We start from the raw sequence: 11,608 nt of genomic DNA on the forward strand, positions 1-11,608 counted from the left end.
ATGCTGTGTCCAACAATTCTCCAATGACAAATACAGTGAGCCGAGTTTTTTTTTTTTTTTCAGTGATGTTCCCACCACTCAGTGTTCACCGACGAGGAAGTGAAACAATGGGGTGGAGGACGCGTTTCCTCTAACAGGCAGTCAGAAATATCTACCTGAGAGCACAGTGGTGAGTAGGGACGTTTCTCCTTGGTAGGAAGAGCAGCTGAGCCAGAGAAAGGCAATAACCATGAAACTAATTTATCACCCTATTATCTTCCTTGTGTTTCCTTTGGTTCAAAACACACACACACACACACACACAAACACAGTATTTTAACATTTCTAAAAACATGGCTTTCACTTTGTCAGCCTGATATGAAGTGACAGCTGACGGGAAGACAAGGACAATCAGTCTAAATACTTTCTTAAGTCACTGTATATTCCCTGTTCATCCATAACATAGATACCTCTCAGTGGGCGGGGTTTATCCAGCAGTACCTGAACATTTGGTCCTGAAGTTGATGTTGAAGCAGAAAGAAGGCCCAGCGTGAGGATAAGACAGACTTTGACTAGAAGAACTAAACTGTGTATGCGTCAGTGTTTCTCCAATACTGCAGCTCTGAGGGACAATCTCAGTTTGCGGGTTGGAGGACCTGCCAGAAATGGTCCAAGGAAGAAAGGGAAACCCACTGGACCATAGGCTCAGGGGTCATGGAGGACTGATTGATGGTGATGGGTGCAGAGGCTTGAAAAAAAATTCACATGAGCAATAATCACTAAAGAAACATTTATTACAAAAAAAAAATATATAATCAGACATGAGTGGAAAATTAGCTGTTCACTTGTATATTTCAGATTTTGATGAACAAATTCAATGAATTGAATTTTTAACATTAATATTTAAATAATTAACTAAAGGGTTGTTTGGCCCAGGAATAGCTTGTGAGTTTAATAATGAAGATGAGCAGCTTAACATTGAGGAAAACACAAAAAAAAGGAAGGAAAAAAAAAAAGAAAAAAAAAAGGTAATTATAGTTTCAGAGAAAAACTTTGTACTTCTTCACTTGTCACTGTAATAGTAGTTTTAACTATAGTTAACTGACTTTATGTTATGGCTTATCATGGCTTCAAACATCTATGAAAAGAGTTCAACTCCATGAAAATGTCCCTTATAGGAAACATTACCAATTCTACCTCGAAGAGTGAAGGTTTGATAAACAAAGCTACACTGAACTGTCGTGCTCTTCTACTTTCCATCTGGTTCATTTTAAGTTCAATGACAATTTAACTGCCAATGCTCTGGTTGAACTTGCCTTGCTTGTTGCCTTGAGGACTTGGAATGGGCGTTAAAACCAAATAAGATTTTACTATTTCAGCCTCTGGATTTTTCTCCCTTCTGGTGTGAACTTCAGGTTTGTTTAGAAAAACTGTCACAAAACACACTGACAGCCACCTGAAGCTACATGAGTGGCTTTAAGTACAACACACCTACAGTGTTTGACCAAACTATATTGTGGGTCATGTGGTTTTCAGGTTTTGACAAGATACAAAAAGCTATTATAGAAGAGTTTACTTTCCATTTTGTCCATTATGAATCTGACATTGTTACAGTGGAAAATGTTCCACTACACGCTGCTTTTACATGTTACACCCCCCAACCCAGAGTTCAGCGGGAATTCACTTGAACTAACAGGCCCCTACTTTTCAAACATTAAACACTTTGACATATCACAGTAAGAAAGCAAAGGGGCAATAGTTAAATGAATAACGGATGATTGCTGTTCAACTGCTTCAGTTTCAGAATCCTGCTGTTGTTCCTGTAATAATAGTGGGCAGCCAATAGAACACCTGTGTGAGTGTCAGTGGAGGGTTAGGGTTGTTTATAGACCACCTCATGTCTAGTAGATGCGGCTGTGGCGCTTCTTGTGTTTCCTTAATGCTTCAGGAGCTGCAGCATCTTTAATCACAAATCATATTGTTGCTTACAGTCCTTCTGTTTTGAACATGTTAAAACATGTTTGACTTAATTATAATGAGTTGAGCTAGCACTTCCCCATCTTTATGTATTAGCACAGGGATTCTGTAGCATTCCGTATTGTCCAGAAAAATTTGGGGAAGCATGACTTATTGGTTTTTAATAGCTATTCTGATCCAGGATGCAAAATATCAATTTTCCATGGTGTGAGTGTGCCTGTGTCTGAGCAAAGTGGTGAGGGTCAACACCGAATAGAACTGTTTGACACAAGAGGTAGAACTAGGCAAAAGTTCAGTTCAGTATTTCTAGAAAATAGGATGCTTTTGAGGAATTTTAGTGAGACTTTGGATATTGGTAACGCACATTCATACATACCTGGTTACCCTATTTCTGCTGAAATATACTTGAGGAGACCAGGTTTACCCCATCATGCTACCTGACCACCAAAACAGTTTTCATTTACATTACAGTGAAGAAAAATGGCTGTAACCGCTTAACTGAAATGGGTGTAAATTCACTGATCTGACTGTCACAGGAGCTGAAGAGTGTGTGGATGACCTACAGCAGCTGCAGGGGAACAGAGGGGTGACAGAGCTGCAGCTACTGGGCACGGTGGGCAAGGCACCAGAGAAATCCCAGCATTGATTTAACAGACAGATGACATTTTACACAACTAAACAGTTAACAGCATTAATAATCCCGTACTCCATCATGCGGCATATGGCTCTTAAATTCACAGTGCATCAACACTGATGGCAACAACAACAAGTTGGCAGTTAGAAACTGAAAAGTATGAAGTTATAAGTGGTGAAATGATCTTCGATAAACACCAGTTTATAACAACATAACTGTTACACATACCAGTAAGTTGATGAAGCCCAACCATTTCAGGTGTTTAAATCAAGGTGGGGCTAAAAGCCTCAAAGCCCCTGACAGAGCTGGGGCAGCGATATCTTGTCTTTATTGGTCCTAACTAGGCACTTCAGACAGTACTACTCATTCCAATCATTCCTTTAAAGTACAACATAGAGCATAACGTATTGATCATACATTTAAAAACTGTTCACATGTTATAAGAGTTTTGCCTGGCTTATAAGGTGCTGTAAGAGCTGTCAGAACAACTCAAAACTCTTCAGTGCAGCAACAAATCAGAAATAATCCACAGGTTGATCGGTCTTCAGAGCAGCTGTGAGTTAGACTTAAAGCTGCTTGCTGGCAGCACCAAGAGGCAGCAAGAGGGAACTACACTTAATTGCCACACAGTCGTGTAACGTGGTGTCAGTCAAGCAAACAGCATTTGATTTTGATTTGTAGGAATAGTTTTTTTTTGTTTTTTTTTAAACAGTGTGTCAGTGCAGTTGGATGCTTCACTATGCAGTAATTTGAGATGAGCACAATTTAACAAAAAAGATTAAACTTGAGGACCTTTATCTTCCATAATGCAAAAAAACAAAACAAACAAAAAAAAAAGATTATTTCACAGCTGGCTCATTTGTTCATGATCTCATCGCCTGTTCATCTTGGCAGTTTATGTTCTCTTAGCTCTGCTTCAGACCCATGAGGTTGTCTGTACATCATTGGATAGTTCAGTAAAGCCATGGCAGTCTTTGTATTATTGTAACTTGTTGATTTAAAACACACAATCTGAAATACCCACATGGATCGGCTGGTCTCATATCAATAGAAGCGTTTACGTTTGTTTTCCTTCCACCGGCCATAAACCATAAGTCCCACCACCGCCAACACACCCAGACCCAGGATGGAGAAGAGGAAGGTGAAGAAGAATTGGACTCCACTCATCCCCTCCTCCTGGACTTCCACTGTGAGGCAAAAAGATGAAAGATGGGATTATTGAGCAGACCAGTGTACAGTTAAAGATTAGAAAACCAATCAATGAAGAAGTTATTTCTTAAAGATTTTTTTCACTATCAGTTCAAATCTTTGCACTCAGTTGTTCCCAGGAAACTTGTTTATGTTTATGATGTGATGCAAATCATTGCTGAGCATTGTATGCTGTTCCTGTGAGAGATATCAGCAACTGCACAATATTGTTACCAACAGGATGGCCTTTTGTTTTTATTTTGTTCCAGATACATTTTTACATACTTTTAAATCAGCTTCTCTCAAAATTTGGTTTGAAAATAAGCAGTCAAAATAATTTCATAATATCATGGTTGGAATGAAACATCCATTCATAGTTTATGTTGCATCACAGTTGTGGTCCTGAGCATTTTCCATAGCATTAATTTGTTAACTGCTCTTTCCTAGGTCAAGAGGGAATGTTTGATCTCCACTTTTACACCAGCACAGATTTGAAACTCTTATAATGAAATTGACATGTAATTCTGTTGAGGAACAGTTAATAAAATGTTGCAACAAAACCATGCTGACCAAATATAAATTGTCCACCAATTATTGAGTAAACCATGAAATGACTGAGGTGAGAGAGGTGGATGTGTTGCATCTACCTTGGAACTGCTCCATATTGTCAACTCTGGGTACAACCACTTCTTCCTCTTCCTCCTCCTCTGGAGTCCTATCCACAGTCAGCTGGTACAACTTCATGGAGATGATGTCATGGTTATCTGGACCAAATGCAAGTGAAAAATTAGCATGTGTTTGGGTGGGAAGATTATATTTTACCATTTACTTTGATGATTTGGTTGTTGAGCTTGTGAAACTGTAATGAGTGTTTGAATTGGTTTCAACTGATTAACCAGAGGGTCTCGGTGGCTACTCCGCCTTCAGATGATTCGTCATACCTGATAGATCTCCAGTGGCAGACGAGGCACCTAAGAAGTAGCCTGGAGGAAGCCGCACTCCTGTGATGTCAGCACATTCCCTCCATTCCTGCTTACCGTCGACATCCACCATGAGCTAGACAGCAGAGGAGCAATCAGGTAAAGGATGATTTAAAAAAAATATATATATATATTTATAATAATAATTAATTCTAGGACTCATCTTTAAAGCTGTTTGATTTATTCATTATTTCTGAGGTGTCACTGAAAATCCTTGAACCTAGTAAGACTTTACAACCAAACAGAACCAGCCCGGTCACAAAGGAAGGAAATTTATCACATTATAGTAATTCCAGTACCATTATTGACCTTTATTATCAGTCTTAGTCTTTGTTGATTCCTGATCAATTTTGTGCAGAGTTAAAAAAAAAAAAAAAAAAAAGGTCAACCGGGTGTTGTGCTGTTTTGCTTGGGTGGGGAGAAGCACTCTGGACAACAATGGAATAGTTGAACAGCATCAATGCAGGTCTACAGTTGGCTGAGTATAAGAGCTTAGCATAATCCACTAATTTCTTTCTTTCATTAAATCAGATCTGCAGAATTTTATTAAATAACCATTTCATATAGAGGAAAACTGATAAGATGTCTATTGTTGTATTTTATTGCTGTTGGTCATTAGTGTTTTTCCTTAACGTTAGGGAAAGGTCTGAAGAGCTGAATGTCAATCCCTGCCTTAAAGTCTGCAGCAGCTTGGAAAAACATGGCAGTATCTTTTTAAGGAATTTAAAAGCTAGGAGGCTGACAATTTTGATGGCTCTACTAATTTGGAAGAGGTACTTCATTGGAACCAGTTCTTGAATCCCACCACAGTTACCTTTTATACTCTGTTTCTCTCACATAATAGAAAAATTCATTAGTTTATGGGCCACTGAGTAGTTGCTGTTTGTTTTTGTCTTTGAGTGGTTCAGCCCAAGCCCATAAAAGACAGATGGAAAGACCTGAAGATCACAGTTCACAGGTGGTTCCCCATGCTATGTGACAGGGCCTGAGATGCTTTCTGTCAGACTTTAAGTGCCCAAAGCCAAATAAGCAACACTGGCAAAAATTTACTCAAAAAAGGCTTTAAACTGTAATTGTTGCCAATGAGGCTTCTACTGATTTAAAGGTTGGAGTACTTCTAGTAAGTTTGAATTCATATTTTTAATACATTTGTTTTTCACTTTTCCTTTATTTTCATACCGTGAGTCTGTTTTTGAAGAGTCTGACGAGGAGGAACGTGTCGTACATTGCATTGCGTGCTATAGCAGTGCACCCTCCAAGCTCAGTGGGTCGTCCATCACGATCATGGTCATATGACAAGGTTCCGTTCCCCAGCATTATAGATATATATGGGAACGTCCTCTGTGAGGAAAACGGAGGAGACACACAACGTAGACAACTTTATCTGCAGGTCCAAAAATACAGTGTCACAACTATACCAAACACCACAGATGAATCAAAACAGATGACTGTAATGAGGTGAGGCGAAATGGTGAACATCTGAACATGGATGTTTAGTAGCTCAGCTGGTGGAATTAACAGTAGTTTCTGATGCTACCTGAGTTCCTGGTTGTGTCTTCTTCACATTCATAAGGGATGCAGGAAAATAAGAACAATGCATCTTTGAGATCAGTAAAATTAATGTTAATAAAGAGGCCACATATAGGCTATAGTCTGGCACTCTTGATTTTTCAGTTTGGTTGGGTGACCGTCATTAAGTAGTAAAACCTGAATCCAGCAAAAACACAACTGCGCACAATGTCCATAAATTACAAATTTAACAACTCTACAGCATAGAAAAAAATGCAGCATTTAACTGTCGAAGAAATATCAACACTGTAATACTGGATCCATGAAACCACTGTCACTCACATCGTGGGTCTTGTCAGCATTCGGGTAAGTGTCCACAAATATTCCAAGTCCAACAAACTGGTTCATGTTGCCAAACACAGGACCTCCAGAAAACAGTAAGGTGAATCAGGACATTTCTTGCAAAAAGATTCATGACGGACAAAACAACCCAAAGCCTCGGAGGAGGCTGAACATGCTGCATGTGTGTGTTGACTGCAGAAAGTAATTTTCATCAAGTCTTTACCTTTTTGATATCACACGAGTAACCAAATGTCAGCCGACACGCTTTGTTTTTACACCTCCAGTTTTTAATTTGTCTGTTAGCAATCTTGGCTTTTTGAAACCAGAGGAATTATCATGATATTGTCATAGATTTCAATAAAAACTGACTTATCTTCGCAATCAATTGCCCCCTGAAGGTCTTAGATCGAATGAAGTTTTAACACACATTGGCATCAATTGTCAGCCCCATTGATTTTCTTCCCAACATTTTGTACCAGCAACATGACACAAAATTTTACAAACATTGTTTGTGAAATTGGATCAAAGATTAATTTAAAATATAAAAGAAATACAACATCCAGGTATACTGAAAAGTCTTTCAGAGTTGTGCAGACCTACAGGAAAGTAATACTTTCAAGTCAAGATAACATAGTAGGGGACGAGAGCAAGGCAGGGGTACAAAAGCTGTGTTTGGATTTGGCTTCACCCATTATACTGGTGAGTACACTGTGTACAGAGTTCTACGAGAGTACACTGACTGAAGTGCCAGATTTAAGACACAGCAATGGACTCAACACTTGCTTGTAATGTGCTATATCTTTATATATTCCTTAAATGCGCTGGACAATGTAAATCAATGCTCGTCAGCTGTGATGATGCCCTGACCACTCCCTGCAGAATTACAAGGATCTTATCTTACTGTATTTTGTGTGCATGCAATGTTTAGACAATTTCAGCACTGTGATTTTGTTTAGCATTGAAGCTGAATGTTGTATATATGCAGTTAAAAATGTGTTTCCCATGTTACTTCATACAGGACATACAAAAATTAAACAGATGTCTCAATCATCATGACTAACTATGAGACAAGAAACTTAAGATGGCAGTGCAGTTTCAAATGCTTGGTATTGTTCCTTTTTGAGCCCCAAGTTCATCAAACTGTTTGTAACAGACTTAATATATGGTCTTGAAATACTGGGGTCCAGCTTGTTTTTTCATGCAGCATTAAATAATCAGTAGCATTTATTTCCTTCACACTGGAGAAGACAGGGTCTCTTCCTACCATTCTGCATGCGATCTTTGGTTAACCATATGGCAAGTCCATCCCCGTTCAGATTCTTCTTTCCCTGGCCGTGGATTTTAAATTCTACCTTAAGCTCCCAATCTCGCAAGAACAGAGGCTAGAAAACAACAGATATGCAGACAAACAGGGTACAATACTAATGTCATTCTGTCTCAGTAAATGTACACTCTATAAGAATGTAAAAAATGCATAATATACAAATCAGTCCAGTTCCACTTTGGGAAAGACAGTTTCAGAGTTACTGTGTGAGCATGAGGTCACCTAAGATGGGTAGTGTGTACAGTACTGTGCAAAAAATGTTGGCAGCTATGAAAAGATGCTGTAAAATTGGAATGCTTTGAAAAATAGAACTGTTAATAGTTTTCTATCAATCAACAAAATGCAAAGTGAACGAACAGAAGAGAAGTCCAAATCAATGTTCTGTGTGACCGCACTTTAACTTAAAAACAACAAATTCTTCTAGGTACACTTGTAGTTTTTGAAAGAACTTGGGAACTTGGGTTGTTGTCCAGATGTAGAGTAAATTTGAGCCAATCTGACTGGGTATCACATGATAAATAAGTATCTGTCTATATTTCTCAACATTGATATCACTATTAATCCTGGCCACATTGTGCGCTTCTTCAGAGGAGCTTGAACAGCATATTTGAAAACCCCACTGTTTGAAATCTTTGCCTGGCAGAGAGTATAATTACCTTGTTTCCTGTTGCTGTGCTCAGTGTTGCAATTGTGTATGACCTATGACAGGAAACTCTATTGCACAACTTCACCTTGGTAGCATATTCTGGCTCATCTGGCTCATCCTCTTGTAGGCCTTATACATTGCTGCTTCTGTTTCAGTTACGGACTGTGTTTCAACCTACATATGAAAATGATGATCACTATACCTGAATAATCCTACAAAATCCCTGACTTTGTGCGAGTGTACCTTAAAAAAAATTATGCTCCTATGAAGGCAAAGGGTCATAGCACTAAACATAAATTTCATTTAGATTTCTCTTCTGTTCATTCACTTTGTATTTTGTTGATTAAAATTAACTATGAACACCTCTATTTTGAAATTCTTATTTGTTGATTAAAATTAACTATGAACACCTCTATTTTGAAATTCTTATAGTACAGAATTTTTTTCCACACATGCCTATTCCTTTTGCATAGTAATGTATGTGTAGAATAGTTGCAAGTGACTTACAATTCTACTCCATACTGCTCCTTGTCTGCTCTGCATGTCTGGGGTCAGCCTCACATGATCGGGTGTAACCATGGCCATGCCCATAAGCTCCCACTGTGAGGAACTAGAGAAGCTCAACCCTGCAAAACAATAGGTCTGTTATTTAACTACTACAGGATTCACAGATGTACATACAGTAATATACTGTAAGAAGACTTCACCAGACATTGTCAGCCGGAAAAGCAATTTACCAGTTAACACATAATATTACAGTTGATACTTCATTGCCATAACCCTGTTTGGACTGCCTGCTCACCAAAGAAACAGGTGGAGTTGATAACGACACAAACATTTCCAAAATCAACTACTGGTGCTTAAAGGCTTTTTGTTGGTAAAACATTAAAATCATTTGAAAACACTTGTAAAGCATACAACTGCATCACTGGCGTTGTGCTTATTAGTTCTTCTGCACTTGTGTGGATCCATAAACTTGGCTGCCTGTGACTGATGGTTGGATTATATCTTTTTCATGATATTTTGCCCCACAAAAATGCAGGTTTTTGCTGGGATACGTTTGCTTATCTTTAGAATAGCTATGGAGAGAAGACAGGAAGATGTCTTTTCAGATCTCTGCCTGGGAACAGACATTTCTGGGTTAGTTAAACCTTAAAGAATAATAAGGCGCCACTGTAAAACAGTCTCTTGTGTCGGGAAACATTGACATTGATGTTCACTGCAGAAGAAGCTGTCAGAAACAGCTTAAAGACTTTCACTCCTCGGTGGGGGGGGGGGGTTCTGAAAACACATTACAATATATAGGCTTGGCCATTCACATTGATGGCGGTATGTGTCCGTTAATAAGGTGGCTGTCCCCACTGATTTCTTGATAAGGGACATGGACAAACATTTCGCTACGGGAGCTTCCGGAGTCGCCTCTTTGGGGACTGCAGGGACCAACATTATAGAGCTGCACGGTTCCGAGCTAACTTTGAACGGACAGGTACAGCTAGCAGAAACATTAGCTAGAAGTTACCCTCCATTAGATAGCAGGTTTTAGCTGTGAGCTAATAGTAGCTGAGGCATTAGCTAAGCTGTAAACTGTCCGGTGCCGGTGAGACTCAAAGATCCTCGTAGTTAATTATTGTCCCGCCAGCCGACATTAATACAACAGCAGGTATTCGACATACACTGCGGCTTTGAAATGGTCATTACCGACGGACTGAACTGTTACTGTTTGCTGGTATTAGTTTCCTCGTAGTTGTTAGCTGAATGTCACTGTAACGTACAGTTCATATTTAACCTACCACGGTAAGGCTTTGCCAGAGAGTATTCCCGCTTCAGAAAATCCTCCATAAAGTCCTGTTCGTTTGCCAACGAATGGCTCGACAAAACCGACAAGGTAACAAACAAACATGTTAATTCAGTGGTGCTTTTAAAATAAAACATTGGATGTGAAAACCAGAAACTTCTCGTTCGGACCCGACTTGACTTGTACACCGCGGCAGCCATCTTTACTCTTCCGACGGGGTTCGTTTGCTGTTCTTCTTCTTCTTGACGTTTAATTTCGAAAACAAGGAAATGGCGACATACCGGCGCCAACCGACTGGAGTGTGGAGCGATATGTGACTTCAGTTGTGTCTTTTCTTTCGTGCTAATATTTTAAGCCTTGCCTTTTCCACAAAGCCACGTTTTCCACCATTGATTAACGCACAGTTGAACTCTGTGTGACCAGATCTAAATTTGGTTTACTTTATTTCATTGATTCATATTCTCAGTTTCTTTTCATCCTTTTCTTTTGTCCAATTTCCCAGTCCTCCACGTCTCACCTCCCTCTTTCTCTTTTTTCCCCATTGTTAATAGTGTAATTGATTCAATAAACAGTCTTGTCTAAAAACCTTATCATGTTGGTGAAAGGCCTGTAAAAATTAATTAATTAAAGTGAAGATGAAATGTAGAGAAACCTTATGCTGCACTCAGCATGATTTGTCGTCATTGTGTTGAACATGTGTTTTCTTTATAAATATAATGAGTGCTGTTTAGAAACTAGTAGCAAAGAGATTATCTTAATAAAATATTATCAAGTGTGTTGTAAGAGAGTAAAACACCCCTCAAAAGAAGGTGCACTGTCTCTTCCAGATGCCAGATCTACTACTTGATGAATAATTATGGAGACACTGTGTCTGTGACAGTGTTTTTTGTGACCCCAGAAGACCTTTTATAACCAATTGTTCCTTTATCAAAGCAGGTGATTTCCTCCTTATCAGCCGTCTTACCGTTTTATTTATACCATTAATATTTCTCATAAAATAAATCATCCAAGGCATCCATTGGTCCCATGTCATGATAACTTGTTGGGAATAGATTTTTCTGCCCATGTTGGAGGACACTGCCACAAATATGGAGCCACATATGGGGCAAAAGTGTTATATGCTCTTGATTCTACATGTGAATTCTGGCAGATTCCCTCGAAGAAAGCAACCGAAAGCTGACAATGTTCATAACCCCCATAGGGAGGTTATGCCTCCAAGGCCTGCCATTTGGAA

At 39.0% G+C, this 11,608-nt stretch overlaps 1 protein-coding gene across 1 annotated transcript; it reads right to left on the reverse strand.

Annotated features, from left to right (window-relative positions):
• Positions 1–3,253: 3,253 nt before the first annotated feature.
• On the reverse strand, positions 3,254–10,577 carry LOC115049368 (VIP36-like protein). The gene is made up of 8 exons (XM_029511509.1): positions 10,370–10,577; positions 9,087–9,205; positions 7,874–7,991; positions 6,610–6,692; positions 5,938–6,099; positions 4,720–4,834; positions 4,426–4,542; positions 3,254–3,777 (listed from the first exon to the last, which is right to left on the reverse strand). Exons 1-8 carry the CDS (start codon positions 10,572–10,574, stop codon positions 3,635–3,637), a joined length of 1,062 nt encoding a protein of 353 aa, XP_029367369.1. The 5' UTR covers positions 10,575–10,577; the 3' UTR covers positions 3,254–3,634.
• Between the last annotated feature and the right edge of the window lie 1,031 nt (positions 10,578–11,608).

Source organism: Echeneis naucrates, chromosome 9 (assembly GCF_900963305.1).
Source record: "Echeneis naucrates chromosome 9, fEcheNa1.1, whole genome shotgun sequence".
In the NCBI taxonomy this organism is placed as follows: Eukaryota; Metazoa; Chordata; class Actinopteri; order Carangiformes; family Echeneidae; genus Echeneis; species Echeneis naucrates.

What these genes read in the sequence shown, in the direction of transcription:
- LOC115049368 (XM_029511509.1), bottom strand. Translation starts at nt 10,574, where the DNA reads ATGGCTGCCGCGGTGTACAAGTCAAGTCGGGTCCGAACGAGAAGTTTC. An exon ending in GAGCAGTATGGAGTAGAATT is followed by an intron (nt 7,992 to 9,086) that starts GTAAGTCACTTG and finishes GTTGTTTTCTAG; the next exon opens with CCTCTGTTCTTGCGAGATTG. An exon ending in TGCCACTGGAGATCTATCAG is followed by an intron (nt 4,543 to 4,719) that starts GTATGACGAATC and finishes CATTTGGTCCAG; the next exon opens with ATAACCATGACATCATCTCC.